The sequence below is a fragment of the Centropristis striata genome, chromosome 21 (genome assembly GCF_030273125.1).
Source record: "Centropristis striata isolate RG_2023a ecotype Rhode Island chromosome 21, C.striata_1.0, whole genome shotgun sequence".
NCBI classification, from domain to species: Eukaryota; Metazoa; Chordata; class Actinopteri; order Perciformes; family Serranidae; genus Centropristis; species Centropristis striata.
Genome location: NC_081537.1, coordinates 22,606,860 through 22,626,166, shown reverse-complemented (window position 1 = coordinate 22,626,166; position 19,307 = coordinate 22,606,860). Strand labels below are relative to the sequence as shown.

The 19,307-nt window shown below is 37.7% G+C and overlaps 1 protein-coding gene across 4 annotated transcripts in view; it reads right to left on the bottom strand.

Moving 5' to 3' along the window:
• The window catches only part of LOC131959078 (thyroid hormone receptor alpha-B), a 181,058-nt gene that overhangs the window by 13,962 nt on the left and 147,789 nt on the right, over positions 1–19,307 (bottom strand). For 2 of the 4 annotated variants that reach the window (XM_059324181.1, XM_059324182.1), the window contains 5 exons: positions 18,611–18,672; positions 18,120–18,176; positions 10,720–10,820; positions 8,104–8,251; positions 7,611–7,816 (listed from right to left, as the gene is read on the bottom strand). In XM_059324181.1, coding sequence (XP_059180164.1) covers positions 7,611–7,816; positions 8,104–8,251; positions 10,720–10,820; positions 18,120–18,176; positions 18,611–18,672 — 574 coding nt within the window. The remainder of the gene's footprint in view (positions 1–7,610; positions 7,817–8,103; positions 8,252–10,719; positions 10,821–18,119; positions 18,177–18,610; positions 18,673–19,307) is intronic. The other 2 variants (XM_059324183.1, XM_059324184.1) reach the window with 1 other exon arrangement.

The window sequence follows — 19,307 nt, the reverse complement described above, 5'->3', positions numbered from 1 at the left end:
AGATCACCTCGTGGCTGCAGAACGTCGCTGAAAAACGCTGATGTTTTTCAAAACGTCTGCGTACAACCAAAACCATATGTCCTGCACGCACCCAATCACACAAGTGGATTTCTGATTTTTCAATTAACTTTCTGAATAGCTCAGCAGAACATTTTTACACCAGCCAGCTGAGCCGCTTCATCTACTGACCTCCTCATTTACCTGAGGCCAAATGACACAAAATCGAGTTCATAAGTTATTGAAAACAGGAGATTTGTGTTGTTTGAAATGCCGCCAGAAGAGTTTGTGCTTCACTCGGCCTGGAAATAAAAAACTCGGGGTGTAAATTTTGGACTGCCCTTTGCTTGCAGGATAGTGGTTGGTTAGTTGCATGAACATTTGTAACAAATTCTTAGTTATGAATGAATTTTGCATTCATACTGGCATGCACACCTGCAACAAAAGTAGATTTATTCCACATTTGTGTTTTGAAAAATGACTAAAGGTGTAAAGTTTGGACTGACCTTTGCTTGCAGGATAGTGATTGGTTAGTTGCATGCATATTAGACACAAATTCATAGTTATGAATGCATTTTGCATTCATACTGGCATGTACATCTGCAAAAAAAGTGGAATTATTCCATATTTGTGCTTTGCGAAGCACTTTGGGCTGCAGCTTTGCATGCAATGTTCAATAAAAATATTATTATTATTACATGCATATGGAATAAATTGATTATTTTTGCATCTCTTGTTAGTTTGCACACTTGTTTCTAGGAGATCTTAGCTAAATGCACCTGCAACTACCTCGTGCCTTTCACTAGGGCTGGGCGATATATTGATGAAAAAAATATGTCAATATATTTTTAAATGTGATATGGAATTAAACCATATCGCATATATCGATAAAGTTCAAATTTGCACTGTGATCCTTGCTCCAGGCAAGCTCTTACTAGGGTTTGTCATATTTAGTTATTTTGTAATGTTTGTTATTCTTTTCTCATATAAATATATTTTATATATATATATATATTATATTTATTTCAGAAAAAAAGATTGGCCTATTTTAATTCATAGGCTACATTTATTTAAGATATTTTTTTAATTTAAATGTTCACTTTATGGAGCTTTGATTTTAAAAAAGGTACTCCTGTTGCTATACAGTATTTACGTTCACTTAAATAAACAGTTTCAATAAAACTACTTGTGACATGTCATATTTAGCTTTGACTTTGACTGAACATTTGCTCTCACTTTGCGATTAAAATATCGGCATATATATCGTATATCGATATTCAGCCTAAATATATCAGGATATGACTTTTGGTCCATATCGCCCATCCCTATCTTTCACAAATGCTTGCATGGTAAAAAAAAAAAAAAAGCACTATTATAATCATAATAATCTCCTCATTTGGTTTGCTTTCAGTTTAAGCACTTGAGTCCAGTCTCGAGGCTCGAGGCCACTATTTAAACCATCGTGCACCTGTCCTGGTCTTGGTCTTGTTGGGCTGATTCTACTGACATGATGCGTTAGATTAGTTTGATGTTAGAAGATAGTTATAATCCTGTTTATAGAAATATTATCATTTACATCCTTTCCAAGACACTGTTGCCTAATAAGGTCATGAAGAGGAGTCAATTTGCTCTGGAGTAAATCTTCATTTAGTCATGACTGCCTCTGGACTTGATTCGAGACGACCAAGATAAGACAAAGGTGTTTACTGTGTGTGTACATGTAAACACAGCTGCATGATTCTGTGGGTGCTTCACAAGCAGTCAGGGTCTAATCCCACTAACCGATTCGACAGTCGAAACTTTAATCATTAGTCTATGAGCTGCATAAATCAGGAGAGACAACAAGACAGAAATCTGTGTGAACGCTGGCTTCTCTTCTCTGTTTCATATGATACTTTATTAAATATTTGGGCTGTTTTTACATGTGACATGCCCACTCTATGTACTTCTTATCAGATGCTGTTTTCTGCAGTGTTTCTCCAGCAGTAAAATGTGTGATTGTGTCCTCTTGTATGTGAATATTTGTGCAATCTGGGGTCCCTAAACAGTCTGTGAACACCTTCCTTGTAAAGAAGTTACGATGGTTGGTGAAAAACAATCCAATTTTTAATATTTAGTCGGTGTATGGGCTTTTGAGTTTAGAGTTATTGACTTTATTTTACTGCATATTCTTTCTCTGCATGGTAGACATAAAGACATTAAATATCCTATAATAAGTTGTTAAAAGGTTATGTTGTGTTCTTTATGAGTGTTTAGTAACAGTGGTGTCACACAGTGGTGATGGACTGTGCACTTAACCTGTGATTTATCTTCACTTTAACAAATAATTTCAGTGGTATTATCACAGCTTTGTGTGTGTATCGTTGGTTAAACTTTTGATCTCCACTCCCTGTAAATATTCTGTCGAGGTCGTTTACTTCTTATTGCGCTGAGATGTTTTATTACTTCTTCAAAAAAAAATGGCAACAAGTGAAGTCATGGCCGAGGTTATTGCCGAGGGTAAGTGATGGGCGTGCCGCGTGGGGGCATTCACCACCAGCAGAAACATAAATCGGCGCCTATGCACACAGCTGTATATAAACTCTTATAAAAGCTGCTTCCAGACGCACAACCACAAGAGAACACTGTGTAACTATAACTCGGGCCAGAGAGTTCTCACAGATCTGGAGGCTCAGCCAAATAGTACACAGAGCACAGAGACACAGGAGGAGCAGGTTTTTAGTTTTCTGTTGCTGTTTGGGTTGAAAAAAACCCAAACAAAAAGCTCTTTAGTAGCAACAAAACATAATTTTGTGCCAATTTGATGCCTCAAACTAATGCTGATTAAGTGCATCAATTCATGGCAAGTTTAAATCAGTTTTTGGACACTTCCAATATATGTATAATGTCATAAGTTTGCAGGAATATGACAGTGTGTGTGTTATGATGAGAGATGCATGCATGCAGTTTTCATGGACATCTTCTGATTTTTTGCATACAATTTTAAGTATTTGCAGCATCTCAAGCAGCCTGAAAACAATTTGGGCTGTTTTTGGAAGCAGAATGGTTACATCTTTTTAGTTTTCTGTTGCTGTTTGGCTTGAATAAACCCCCAAAACAATGAGCTCTTTAGTACCAACAAAACATAATATCGTGCCAATATGATGCTTCAAACTGACACTGATTAAGTGCATTCATTAAAGTTTAAATAAGATATTTCCATAATAAATATAATGTCATGAGTTTGCAGGAATATGACAGTGAGTGTGTTATGATGAGAGATGCATGCATGCAGTTTTCATTGCATTTTCTGATTCTTTGCATATCATTATTTAGTATTTGGAGCATATTGTTCTATCCAAGCAGCCTGAAAGCAATTTGGGCAGTTTTTGGAAGCAGAATGGTTACATCTTTTTAGTTTACTGTTGCTCTTTAGTAGCAACAAAACATAATATTGTGCCAATATGATGCTTCAAACTGATGCCGAATAAGTGCATTAATTAATGGCAAGTTTAAAGCAGATAACTGGACACTTCCAGAATATGTATTGTTGTAGAAAAATCACGATTAGAGATGCATGCATGCAGTTTTCATGGACATCTTCTGATTCTTGGCATCTAATTTTAAGTATTTGCAGCATTTCGTTCTATCCAAGCATGAAAACTATTTCTTCTGTTTTTGGAAGCAGAATGGTCACATCTGATACATTTTATATGAAGTCAGAGATGAGATCATAGATGCATTAAGATCAAAGTGCAGGTGAGGATGTTTGTAGCATGCAAAGCTGCTCACTCCAGATGTTGAACAAGGACTGTACGTATCCTTGCACATCCTATGGAGTCCATCCAACTTAAAGTCTACTTGCAGTATCTATTTTCAAGTCTGATACACGTGCAGCAGCGTACTGTTTGTTCAAGTAAATCGGAACAAATTATGGGCAATTTGTCCATATTTCCCCCTCTTCTTTCTGCAGCCTTTTGCCTGACATGATTCAGAGCTTTACTGCAATCAGAGCATCAAGTCATTCTATCAGTGTTCTCTCAGTGTGTGAGGAGCTGCGTCACTGCTGCCGCTCTACAGCTGCTGCCTCCACAGGACTGACAAGGCTCATCCACGTTGGCTTAGCATGTAAATTTAGATATTCAGGGTTCAGCGGCTGCAGCCTCCAGAGCCCCATTAGTGTGTGAAGCCTGTGTAAAATAGATCTGTTTATCCTTTTAGATGAACCGAGCTCAGGGCTGTTAGATATACAGTATTCTACAGTAGCACGGGCCGCTGTGCTAATCCGTCCTGCTCCGGAGGAAGGCTTTCTGATTTGTGTGTGACTTTGGTGAATGTGATCTAACCCTTTAAAGTGCCAGAGTCACATAATAACACAAACCTAAACTTAATATGAAAGCAGCGACTCCTGTGTTCCTCAGGGTTAAAAATATGGGTTTTGGCAATGGAGTCTGGTGGCTTTAAGAGCATAAATAACAGCTACAGTTTCCCTTTGCTGAAACTTAAACAGGACTGTCTGGCGTAAAGGTAAAGTGGTGAAAACTAAGAGCCGACAGATTTATCGGTGGACGGATATTTTTGAAATTCACTGGGTTTTTATTTTTTTCATTTTTTTTACAAAAACACCTTTTAAAAAAGTAAAACACATTATTATTTATTGATTAAGTGTCAGATTATAGTTATTTACTTGCATTCCTGAACAGAAAAATTAGTTTTAGTGGTTGAATGTTTGTAAAAAGGTGAATTCAGTTTGTTAATTGCCAAATAAATAACAATAACATTTTAGTTTTAAAACAAGCTTTTGTAGGATTTCTAAAATATTTGTTTTCTCGTATTTATGACAAATGGTCCAATACATTTGTTAAGCACTGTATATATATGCTGTCTGATATGTACTGTTATAAAAACTTATTTTAAACAATATCTACAATTTTGCATGGCATGATTTAGAAGCTATTCATTTCTTTATCCTTAGTAGTCGAAAAATTGACTGAAACTGAACAGTAATGATGGTTATTTTGCTATTTATTTCATTCCTATTTATTCTTAATTTTCTCAGTTATCATCTATAGAACTGGCTGACAATGAAAAACATTGTTTGTATAATGTATAATATTATTTAATAAAGTTTTGTGTTTGAGAAAGTAGCTCTCTGGGTTCATTTGTAGTGTGAGCGGTGAAAAATTGGTGCACAGGCCACATAAAAAAAGGTTTATTTTCATTCCAGCTCAAAAAAAAAAAAATCATCCACCAAATATCGGTTATAGATGAATTTCCCGTCTTAAATCAGTATCAGCATCAGTCGGGCTCAAGTGAAAATAGTCAATAAATCCAAACTATTCCGGAAACTCGATTTCGACCAAGGGGGCACCAAAAAAAGTCCCAGTTATCAGCTTCTATAATCAAACTTTTGCTTAAGGAAAACTGCTAAAAGAGCGAGTTACAGTGAGTGAAGTCGTGCTGTACAATGCAGCATAAGTGCTGAATCGCCTCATTCTTCCTATTGAAACACACCTACACACGACAGGTCCTGGGTGTAGATTTTTAGAAATAAAGCCCCTTCATTTGGCTGTGAGCTCTGCTGGAAAACTGCTAACGAGAGCTTTAAACTGGGTAAGCACCTCAGATAATCCCGGGCCAAAACACGAGGTCAGTGTGTGTCTGTGTTTGTGTGTGACGGGGGGAAGAAGACTGACACCAGGCAGAGCTGTCCAAGATAAATCTGAGCATCGAGCGCAGCAGGGAAGACAGTTTTAGAGAGAGAAACTGTGGCTGCCAGCTCGCAGATGAGCATTTATGACTGAGGATTTGCTTTGGTGGAGATAAGGACCGAGCTCACAGAAAGCAGAGAGGGGAAAGTGAGGGTAGACACAGAGAGACAGAGAGAGAGAGGAAACAAAGAAATGAAGACGGGAAACAGATTAAAGGGAAAAGAGAGAGGAGAGAAGAGGTGTGAATGAAGACTATGAAGGGAATTAGGTCTGGTTAAGAGCCCAGAAGGATTAGGATGAATAAACCCCACAAATGCCGGAGAGAGAACTGAGGAATAAAGACAGAAACAGGAACAGACAGCAGGGAATACAGAGTGATAGAGTCATAAAGAGCTACTCTGACAGTCAAAACAGCCTCAGCTCGCCCAGATAAAATGATTATTTCTGACAATGACATGCATGTTTGTGTGAGGATATAATCCATATCTGGTTCTGAAGGGGTTAAAATCACAAACAAAGCATCATTTAAAGTGTGTTTCTCCCCCTGCGGCTGCTGTTTGATCAGAGTTTTTGCACTTAAAAAAGGGTAAATACTTCTGCAAAGTCAACCCGTCCTCGGTACTGTAAATTGTTTTTGCTGTTTCTACAGATTCATTTTATCCTCGGATCGTTTTTTTTTTTTATGTTTGTGTCTGTGCGTGCACCCTCTTGACCCTCTCCAGGATGAGTGGGTGTGCAGCTAATGGACGGACGAGTGGTTGGAAGAATGTAGAAATTATGCAATTTTTAGAAATCCATTAAGGTTGTTCAGGAGCGAGAGGTGAAACTAACTGATTTAGTCCAAAAACAAACTCAGTTTGAGCAGAAAAGATTGTTATTAAGGATGCGTCACCAACAGAGGTAAGAGTCAACAGTAGCATCAACAAGGTGGAGCACAATGATTCAATGCACTGGGGAAAAAAGAAAAAAAAGGAGCAAAAACGGTAAAAAGTTTGGCAGCAAAAGTTGCCAAACACTTATTGTCAAATAACAGTAAACAACTGGAAGTTATTTTACAGATCATTAATATATATACACACGTATATGTATATATCTATATATATATATATGTATATATGGATAATAAACAGTAAATATCTGCAGAATAACTTATTTACTTTAATATGACGATTTAATAATAATAATAATAATAATAATAATAATAAGCGTTGTACTGTTTTTTTTAAATGTTTTTTTTATATTAAATTTTAAGTTTTATTGTTAAATATCAGAAAGTTTCTTTAATTTTACATTTAGCAACATGTGTATTTTTTTTTATTCCCCCCCCCCATAGAATTGACTGTAATTTAACATTCATGATCATAAAGCAATTGAATAATACTGTAAAAAAAATTACAAATTTACAGATTTCAACTTCTATTTCATTTTTAATATTTGTAATAAAAGTAATTTACCTTTCAAATCAATAAAGACTCTGTAAAATAAGATACAGCATGCAACACTAAAAATTAAAAAACTAACCTAAAACTAAAAAGTTTCTATAAAAAAAAATAAAAAAAATAAAAACTAGCAAACTCACTTAAAAAACTTAATAACTGAATTTGAAAACAACGAAATCAAAACTAAAACTACACTAACACTATTATAACCTTGATTCAGACATTTGTCTCACATTGTCTTGCAGAAATGTGTCGATAATGACATAATGTGGCAGCAGAAAGTAGAATGTGGACTTTAAAATGAGGCTGTTTTATATAATGGTGCACTGCCTGTCTCTATATATAATAATAATAATAATAATAATAATAATAATAATAACAATAAAATTAAATAATAATATTAATAACAAAAAAGTGCACACAACCCTAATAAAACAGTGTTTCCTGTGTCTAAACATACACGTACTTTACTTTTCCTTCTTACCAGGAATTTGCGCTTCTGTTTCCACTGTGCGCCCTGAGCGTTGGTGTGCCGGTGGGCCTCCGTCACCAGGTGGATCACCTCCCACTCGCTGTCGGTGGGCTCTGGACGGTTCTGGAGGTTTTTCACCATTTCCTCCTTCTTGCGCCGCTCCCTGTTCTCCTCAATCAGACGCCGTTTAGCCACCCGTTTCGAGTCGTCCAGCACCACTGGGAGCGGACGAAGGATGACGAGGTGCCAAGGAAAAGAAAGCAGAGAAAAAGGAGGTATGTAATTAGTTTGTGTGTCTGCATATCGTCGTTGCAGCTTCTATATAAACCTTCTATATAAGGTCCTCACATGTTGTTTATCTTCCCTGCAGCTCTTCTATAAAAAGCACAGCAGCTTCAGAAAACTAAATAAAATGTGTGCAACTTCTCAGCGTGAGCCATAAGCGAGACTGGTGCATTAATGTATCTGTGTGTGTGTGTGTGTGTGTGTGTGTGTGTGCACTCACAGTCCATGGCCATGCCCACTGCAATGCACTTCTTGAAGCGGCAGAGCTGACACTGGTTGCGGGTAATCTTATCGATGATGCAGCAGCCATCGTACTTACAGGAGTAGCTCGGGTGGAGGTTCTTTTGAATGGTCCTACGGAAGAAACCCTGGAGACACACAGGGAGAGAGACAGTCAGGGATGTTTTAGAGTCAGAGGAGAAGAATATATATGTTTAGTGTCCTCTCTAATGTTCAGTCTACATTCTCCCCCCTGGAGTCAAATCTCATGACTTCTTCATGATGTCACAACATAAAACCTTCAGCAGTCTGTTTCCTGCTGTCAGCTTCCCTCTAAAGTTCTGCCTTTAAACTCCGCGGCAGTTTTTGTTTGATGGTGATAGGAAATATAGGTCAAATATATTTAGTATTTAACATCATTTTAAATCTGATTTTATGTTTTTTTTGTTTTTTTTTCCCCACAATGAAACAAAAAAAAACATTTCAACAGGGAAACCCCCCCCCCCCCCCAAAAAACAAAACATTTAACAAAAAAATAAATGATGAATAAGAAATGAAAAGAAACAAAAAAAAATTAATTAAGGAAAACTGGGACTTAGTTAAAATATATATAGTATTAAACATCATTTTAAAGATCTGATTTTTTTCCCACAAGAAAAAATCAAAAACAAAACCTTTAACAAGGAAAATACAATAATAACAAATAAAAAAATAAAATAAATTAATAATGAAAACAAAAACAAAACTTTATCCAGGAACAAAACCTTAAACAAGGGGAAAACCAACAACAAATAACAATATTAATAATAAGATAAATTAACAAGGAAAAAAAACAATTAACACAAAGCAATGAAAAAAAAACTTTAAGGAAAAAAAAACCCTTTAACAAGTAAAAACTGAGATAGCTTAAAATATTTTTATTATTTAACATAACTATAAAAATCTGACTTTGTTTTTTTCCCACAAACCAACAAAAGAACAGGGGAAAAACAACAAAAAAACAAAACCTTTAACAAGTAAAACCAGAGATGAGGTGAAATATATTTAGTGCACACATATTCAGCTTGATGTTATTCTCATGTATGTGTTCACATCTGCAACATTAACTTCTTCATTGAGCCTGATTGTGTTTTAAAAGTCAACAGGGTCTCTGCTGCTGAAAACAGAAACAGAAACAGAAGGCAGCGACTGAAAACTTTTTATATTTGTCACAGTGTGAATAACAAACAGGAGCGGAGACATTTTAATTACGGCTGCTGCTTCTTCTACGTGACAAAACACTCAAATCTTTTATCTAATTGTATCTGTACCTGACGAGCCTCCGATTCCAGAGCAATCTGTGCAAATGTTTACATCTCCATGTTGTAACTGCAGCGGAGGAGTGAGTAAATAAACTGATAATTAGCGTGAATATGATGCCTTTAAATATAGAATTTTATGCCAGAGAATTTAAAAATGTATGTACAGATGTTTCAATGCTCAGACTGAGCAGAAAATAATGTGTTTTATTAGATTTGTATTTTTACTTTTGGAGGATTTTTAGAAAACATCTCCTAATTTTATATTTATTATGTTAATATTGCTTGTTTATAGTTATTTTATGTATGCTTCTTTCTTAGTTTAGAGATAAATAAACAAATATCTTACCTTATCACCACTTTAACTTTTAACAAAGTCCACAGATTATTCTACATTTGTGTTACAATATATATACAAAATATATAACAAATAAACACATGTAATTGACATAACACTGCTTGACACAGTACGATTACAATCTGATTAATTTAACTAGTTAAAACTGTAGTTGTAATCATGTTGTAAGGCATTTCTGCATGACAAATAAATTAAGAAAAATATTTGTTATTTTTTTGTTCATTTATTTTCTAACCTTGCAAAATTGGTTTTTATACATTAAACTTTGCATGAACATCATAATGATTTATTATTCATTTTTTTTGTTCATAGTGTTGCATTTTTGCATCTGTATTATAGTGCATCCTCAAGTTATGTGCATTTATAAACAATTTGCATCGTATGAAAGCACAACATATGCATGATCATATATATTTATCACATTTGCATGTGTTAGTCAATATATGGTTATGCATATGGTATGTACATACATTTTCTTTGGAAAACAAAACAAATACAGTGTCGCATATAATGTGCATAACTTGTCTCCCTTCGTGCATGTTCTGTTGACACAAGTACTGTGTTGTTCATTGTTTAATATAACTAAATAAATATATTTATAGGTTTTTTTTAGAGGTGCTGGTGAATCAATCATCCATCAGAAACATCAATGGCCACCAGTTTTAATCCGGCTCCTGTCAGTGATGAACAGACATGAAGAGACGCAGACTGACAGCAGAAGACAAACGATTCAGCTGACAGACTGACAGGCTTCATATAAATATGTTGATATTTCATCCCTCTGTGGCTGTGTGCAGCGTGTCTATCACTGTGTTTGCTTTGAAGAGCTGCTTCAGAGAGTGTGAGACATGCAGGAGGAGTTGACCTCAGAGGCCGTGCGTCAGGCTTTCTGGCAGGTATTATGCAGCCTGTGAACCTGCTGTGTCTGGGACTCTGTGGGTGTGTGTGTGTGTGTGTGTACCTTGCAGCCCTCGCAGGTAATGCAGCGGTAGTGGTAACCTGTGGCCTTGTCGCCACACACCACACATGGCTCATCCTTTTCGAGGTAGCTGGGGATGTACCCTGAGAGAGAGAGAGAGGCAAGGGCAAAGACAGAATAAAATTATGCATATTTGTTTTCTCTGACTGAGGAATCCTCTACTCCGATCCAAATTCACCTCACCATCAAGTCACATTACTGCTGAGCTGCACTCCAGCTCGCCAACATACCGCACCCTATACACCCCTACACATTATTTCCACTCATCAGTGCTGCGGCCGGCTCGGGGACGGTGGAAAAACTCAACTGCAGCCATCCACTGTTCTTATACTGCACCGTAAACACACTGCTAGAATCATCAGCCTCACAGGATGATGAATAACACTCATTTACAAATGTCCTGTGTAATTATATTTAGTTTCCTGGCCAATAAGAAGCTTCCAGATAAATGAACAGATGGATCTTCTATAGTCAGACAGTAAAAGGCATATAGGAGCAAAATATTAATGTAAAAAATCAGCTCTTTTCTAACGAGTTTAAAGAGATCCTGCAGAGTTCCCGCTTTGTTTACGTCCCTGCAGGTGCACGAGGATGTGCACGACATGATGCACGGATTGACAGGTGGCAGTGATTTAAATCAAAATGATTTCAGTAAAGTCTGCATGCTTTAGTACGACTTTATATCTGTTTTATTGTATCCTTAAGTCCGTTATTTAATCCTTAAGTCTTGTGTATATTGGTTTTAGCGTGTAGAATGTTTTTATTTCTTATATCGTTTCTGCTTTTTATTGCATGTCTGCATTCTACATTCGGGACCCCGGGAGGACGAGAGGCATACCCAGGTGCTTCTAATAGAGATCTTTGAATTAAAAATAAACAACAATATGCCGAGAAATGCACTGACTGCTCGCAAACCTGGATGTAAACAATGGATGATTTAAAATGTTCAACAAAGAAATTCTTCTACAGGCCTCAAGGACAGAAACTCTCAATGTAAACACAACTTTTGTTTGTTTACATGAAAACTCTGCAGGGCACATTTAGATGTTCTTCTTCAACCTACACAACAGCAGACGGCCCAGGAATACTCCAGACACTTTTAGTTAATTCTAGCACACCAACACTGTTGCTCTGTTCCCGAACAGGACAACAGTGACCTCATTGTTTTTACTGTGCTGCTGTTAGAGGCACAAAATGTGATCCAAGGTGATAAAAAGTGCCCAAAAACACAGCATGTCAGGAGCTCTAACAGAGGAACAAACAGACGAATGAACAAACTTGTTAATTTGTAACACTGGAGAACTAAGTTTAGAACTTTATAGTTTTAACTCGGCTCTATTCTAACTTAATTAATTCAAAAGATTTTTTTAACTAAGGAGATACACAGTCACCCATAAAGTTGGAATAAAATATGTAAATATGTTTTTTTTTGTTATGTTATGTTTTTCTTTCCAGTGAATGATAATGTGTATATCTTTTCAGAATGTTATTAATCAATCTCATTCAAACATATCGTAATTGTTTTTAAACAACAATTAACAAGGAAACAAAATTATTCCAACTTTATGGGCGACCCAAAAAAATTTCAACTAACAGCTTATTTAAAAAACAACAACAATGTAATATATACATATTTTTTTTACTGCATCTGCTCATTTTTCAACCCACTTTAGATGCAATCCAAGACGTTGTATAATAAGATCATAATAATAATAATAACAACCACAACAACAGCAATAACAATATAATTACATATCTCTGATGAAGCCTCAACAGCTGCAGTGAGGAATAGCAGATATTCTAGTGTACTTGCATGAAACCTGGTTGTTTTAGTCCAGATTATGCTAAAATATATTTTTCCAACTATATTTAAGTTCCCTGTTGAGGGCCAACCTTCAATTTAGTAAATTCACAGTTTATTCCCATAAATTCCTGTTAATTCCCATGGAAAGTTTCCAACTTTTCCCGGAATGTTGCAACCCTAGCTGAGACCAGAGGCTGTATAAGAACACTTTGTTGTTGTGTCATGTTTTTTTTTTTTTTTTTTTTGCAACCAGCGCTTTTGCAGAATGGATCAGTAGCCAGAATGACTCCAGCTGGTGCTACCTAGCTCTGTTAGCAAGGAGCAATCAAAGAAACTGTTAATAACTTTGTGAGTGAACCGAAATCTGGACTCACATGGACGTTAATTAAACTGAGAGAATGAATCCATGTAAGGATAGACTATGAAAAGCTGACCCCTTAGTCTTTTAGTCCAACAAAACACTTAACAAGACATTTATTAGCCACCATAATTAAATTTGGTGAGAGTCACCAAAAGACAAAAACACATTGTGCATTATGGTAGCGACCTGTCAATCATAAGGAAGCACCGCCCTAAAGCGTGCCCTGCTTCATCGTCTATTTGACTCTAAATGGGACCGAAATTTAAATATCAGGCTGCAACGAAGAAGACTCAAAACTAATGATTGAGACCATAAACTCATTAAGAGAATGTTTACTTCACAAATCAAGTGAGAAGGAGAGTCATTTTCCTATTGACCCACACACAAATGGACGCTTCTGTGCTGCTTGTCAGTTTCTAATCTGGCTCACACTTATTTCATTTTATGTGCAAATGTGAGTTAAACACTAGAGCCCTGCGTAATAAGTTTATAAACTTTAGCTGAAGTCAGTTCTTTATTGTTTAGACATTTAGACAGACATAATGTCAATTTTTCATTCTCTGCAATTAAAAATATATACATTCGTCAAATCAATGTGGCCACAACATGACAGATTGGGTCTATATGTTATTACAAGTGAGTTTGTTATAATCACCATCAGGTTTACAGGCTCCACAATGTTTAGTGGCTGATCTAAATTTACTGTATTTGGATTGTTCTCTCTCTCTCTCTCTGTACTCTTCTTCCTCCCTCTGCAGCCTTTCTTCTGCTTTAAACTCGGAGAGTAGGACAGTTTGTTCTTTTTCCATTTGCTGCCTACAAGACCAGTGAGACTGAGGGAGTGAGCGCAGAGACACAGGAAATAGCAGATTTCCAGTCATTTCATATGATATATGGAAGGGGGAGGAGATGGTACACTGCAAGACGCAACTTAACACAGAAACGTGGGTGTTTCAGGCTGAACACACACTGCACACACACATACACACACACACACACACACACACACATACACACACACACACACACACACACACACACGCATGCACGCACAGAGCCACTGGCAGAGCTTTGTACTCTGCACATACATGTGTGTGTGTGACGTTCTCCTCATGACATATATGCTAATGTGTGTGTGTGTGTGTGTGTGTGTGTATAGCGAGGCGTGGTGAGAGCTGTGACTGGCAGTGTCAGTTGGGCTCTGCCTTTTGGCTTTGTTACAGCTTTTAGAGGAGGAGGGGAGGGCAAGAAGAGGATGGTGGGAAAGAGAGAAAAAGAAGGAGGAGGAGAAGAAGGAGAGATGAGAGCCAGTGCCAAAGGGGCACAAGTGACATTTTGTCCAAAGTGGTTTATATACATTACTGAAAATCTCAACAAGACTCAAGAGAAAAAATCTGTGCATTTGTGTCACATAAAAAGTAGTAAAATATAATGATCATTAGGAGAGAATAAACTCGACGGGGGAGGACGCAGGAGGTGAAAACAGAGGAAGGAGGAGAGAAACAGGCTAACGAGAACATCAGAGAGAGATCATATAGGAAAAATGTCAGCTCCAGGGTGTTGGCAGGGCGAGCAGCAGCAGCCGGATCCCCGAGCCAGCCTGCTGAGGACTGTGTCTGCAAGCCAAGCCCAAAATCAATACCGCTGCAGCTCTGTGGCTCCGGCTGCCCGCCCGCCTCTGCAATACCTCCACCAACAAAAAAAAAACAGGGAAAGGGAAGATTTTTTTAGTGTGGCTGAGTGAAGATAAATATTTTGGCTTCAGAAGTTCCCCCAAACACAACATCTGCCCTTCGGTTTCATCAAAGCGTGCGGATCAGGTGGGATAAATCTCCCCCTCCCCCGCAAGGAGTCTCAGGAGTGTTTCTCAGAGGTTCTGACATGACAACAGCACAGTGAGGTGACATTTGAGACTGTAAACACTGACGACATCAGGGCACACCAAACTGTACACAGGAGCTGGATTTATAACAACAGCTGTGAGACTAACTCTACTGTGCCCGCTACTGCTGTGTTCCCTGTCCCTCCCCTGACCGACCGGCACATAAAATACAAGTTTCTCCCATCTGTTACCAACAAAAGGGATCAATTACTGTATTTAAATGTGACTGAAAATGGACTACAAGGTCTCTAATCTATACAGTCATGGAAAAAAAATATTAGACCACCCCTGTTTTCCAAATAAAGGTGCACTTGTTTGGACAAATATAATGATAACAACAAAAATAGCTGATAAGAGTTTAATTTAAGAGCTGATATCTAGACATTTCCATGGTTTTCTTGATAATGATTATGGTTATTATCAAGAAAACTGTGGAAAATGTCTAGATATCAGCTCTTAAACTCTTATGAGCTATTTCTGTGGTTTTCATTATATTTGTCCAAACAAATGTACATTTGGTGGTACCAGACATTAAAATGAACAAGAAATTGAAGAAAACAAGGAGGTTTACTAATAATTTTTTCCATGACTGTAGATGTTTTGGATTAATCAGTTTTTTTTTTAGTTGAAATGTTCAAGGTGCTCATTAAGTCTGGAGAGGGGAGGAACACACACACACGCACGCACACACACACACACACACACACACACACGTGTTTAAGAACTACTGATCATGATGACAGTAGATGTGAAGGAAGATAATGATGCAAAAATGTATTTATTTTTAGTCCAAATTTCCCTTAATACGCCAAAGAAGACTGTTTTTTCGAAACATTGATACATTATTTAAAAACTATCTTCCTTCACATTTGTCCAAACAACAGACACAAAGTGATTCAATTCAACTCATAAATTGATTGTTAAAGCTGCAGTAAAACATTTATTTATTGCCACTAGGGGGTGATCTGCAAACAGCACTGACATATTATCAGCTTATAAAGACATCAGAAAGTTGCATTCATTTGATGTCATGTTTCAATTATTTACTGTCCTTATAGCTTGAATTTTCCCCGAGGGAAATATCTGTCTCTGCAGCGGCTAAATGCTCCGAAACATTCACATGGTAGTTGCTAAATTTGTCTGCCGTTTGATGCTGTGCAGGCAGCACACAGTAGGTTTATCCAGGCTTTATAAACAGCTGCCTGTTGGAAATGAGGCTGATGAGAATGAACCAAAACAGGACAGTTTGGAGCTGTAAAACCAAAACAATGAGCTGAAAGACTGCAGAGTTGGCTGATTATTCTCTGGTGGGTTTGACTTGTTGTTGCTGCTGCTTAACTAAAGCAGGATTATGAGCAGTCAATGTGCTGCCTGGGGATGGGGATCTAGAACAGGTTCCACTTGAGAACCGGTTCCTTATTGTGCAATCCACTTGAACAGTTTGCCTCCGATTCTTATCAGATCCTTTCATAGATGCCATCATGTTTCTCTCTGTGCGTTGCCAAAACAATGACAATAATTTTCTAGTGTCTACGCTGCTGGAAACTTGCAACAAGAAGGAGTCATGGTGCAGAAAGTGCTGCTTGTAATGTTTTAAAATTACAGTTTCAAATGAGAGTGAAAACACCAGCAACATGCAGAAATATCTTTCTATGCAACAAGTTCCTTGGTGGTTCCCCTGTGCAAGCAGAGGGTTTTCCACACAGAAGATTAATCAGGAATAAATAAATAGACTGATAAAGCATTGCGCCGATAAGCAGAATCAATAATGGCATTGGTCTTAAAAACAATTCCCTGTTTGGAGAAGCTGTGGACGCTTCCTCAGTTCAGATCCGACACAGAAAGTCACACAATACAACAAACAAATCAACAGATCGAGGCAGCGGTGGACGAAAAAAATCCTGTGTTCCGTGAGATAAAATGACTGTTTTTGTCAAAGGAGTCTGGTGGCTTTGAAGAGAACGGTGTACTTCTTTGGATGAGAGCTAAAGCAAAAAAGGAACCCCTAAAAAGAAATATATCAGTTTAAGTGTACGCTATATTAAGTATATTTTCACCCTTTTACCTCCAGACAGCCCTTTCTCACGGGAAACTGAAGCTGTTATATGCTCTACACAGCTTCCAGACTCCATTGAAAAAACCTTAAATTTTAACACTGGAGGGGTGTGTCTCACGTTATTAGGCGTGTTTCCATTAGGTAATTTTCCCTCTAATGAGCCGCTATAGGTGTGGCTTGGGAGAGAGGATCCGCCCAAGATCCGCCAAATTTCACCCGTTAGTGGCTCAGGTAGCGGCTAAGAAAGGAGCTGCCTGGGGTAGGTACTTTCTGAGCCGATACGAACTAGTCGACGCTGATTGGATACGGTTGAGGTGGCGTTTTCACACATGTGTGATTCATTTGCAGACTGGACGCTGAGGGGTTAACATCTCCTGCTCTGACTACAGCTGGGAGAGACTGCTGCGGGAGGACTGGGCCGCTTTTGAGTGCTTTGGGACAGCATCTGCTCATTAAGAAGAGTAACGAGTCTCCAAAAGTCTCCAATAACACCAGAAAAAGTCACTAGATTTGTTGCTAGTCGCTTTTTTGAAAAGGAGTTGCTAGAGGGGTCTGAATAGTCGCTAAATATAGCGAAAAAGTCACTAAGTTGGCAACACTGCTAGCCACGTCAGTCTGTTGTCACATTTGAACTCCGTTGGTTGGCTGCTACAAAAGTACCTGTATGGGAACAGAGTCTGAGGGGAGCTAACTAGTGGGGGGAGCCAAAACACTCAGCTGCTTTCCAAAAAGTTCTCAGTGGAAACACGCCTATTGCCACCTTGTTCTGTTTGTTTGTTTGTGTTATTGTGTGTCTTTCAGATCACGGCCAGCATGAGGGAGCATTTTCATTTTAAAAAGTCCAGAAAAATTGATTCTATGGCTCTACATCTGCTGTGTTTTACAGACCAGGTACAAACACTGACCGCTATCAATGCACAGGTCAGACACGTGCTCGTCAGAGTCCCGGACGCCTGTTTGAAGCATCCAGAGTCTGTTTGGGAGTCCGGACTCCCACAGGACGACGCTGACATCATTACACTGCATGAAATTCAATCTCATACAACCAGGCAGACATATTGTCATACTTTCCCAGTTGAAATGGACCATGACAGGTAGAATATTGTACAAGATTCCAGCAGTGAGGCAGAGAGGCAGACAACAGGCCTGCTGGGAGGGGAAACATGTGGAAAGGACCGGCCTTGGGAGATATATCTCATAAATGCCAAATCAACCATCCTGAGTTTTATGTTGGTGTTCCTCCCACACTACCTCCATCTACTATCTCTCTCTCGCTTACCTTCTTTACTTGCTTCTTTCAGCTCGGGGGATTTAGAGCTGTCATTCAGACTGCGTGCTGCGTCCAACAAGAAAGCAGACAGAGCACAAGGCTTTCGTTTATTGATGACAGATGCCAAGATGTTTTACTTTTTTCTCTTTGGAGGTGACAAATCGAAAGCGTGATGTACACGAGGCAGTGATGAATCATGTACCACAGGCTTCTGTGCAGTCACTCAGCTGCATGCATTCAATGTGGGGAGACTGACAGCTACAATATTCCTTTTCTAGAATGAGTCTAAAAAATATATATAGCTGACAAAAAATGCTGGGAAAGCGATTTTTTTTGTTTCAAAATGAATGCTTCCCTGCGTCTGGAGAGCTTAAGTTAAAAATTCAGACTTTATTCGTACTTCAGGTATAAAAGTGGAGGTTTTTGTTCTCCAGCTGCCACTTCAGAGCTGCTTTAGGACGTCTCTCTTTCTATAAAAACACCAGCCAGCTGCTACTCACCAGTCATGCTCTTCAACGAACATTGGCTGTTCTTCCTCTTCCTTTTCGGGCCATTGAGCCACCTGAGAGACGAAGAGAGGAGAGATAATAAAGATTGAGAAAAATAAGAAAAAATGAATGTAAATACACTAGAGCTTTACATAAAAGCACATACTATAGATGCAATCTGTACAGTTTGAAAGACAAAGAAAGCTCAGTAAGTTGAAAAGTCATTAAATTCTACAGCAAAATGCTGTTTGTTGACATGTCCCTCAGCTCCACAATCACTTATTAACACCTGGTATGAATACAAAGGTGCAAGATTAGATGCAATTTCCTTCACACTCAGCTCAGCTATTTATACCAGATTTAAATGAGGTCAAAGAAGGAGTTAAATAGTGAGGAGAAAATGTATAAAATGTAAGAAGGACATGACAATTGTCTCTGTGTAATTGTGCAATTTTCAACTGTTGAGTATGTCTTTATTGTATATATTGTTCTTAATTTTATATTTCTTATTCTTATTTCAATTTAAACAATTTGTTAATACTTTTTTATTTCTTGTTAATATTGCTGTTTCTATTTTTTTATTATTTTATTGAGTCTTCTTTCTAATTTTGCCGCTAATAAAGGAATATCTTACCTTTATCTTATCTTAAAAATTGTAATAATAATGATAAGAATAATACATTATATATTTTATTAGAATAAATAACAA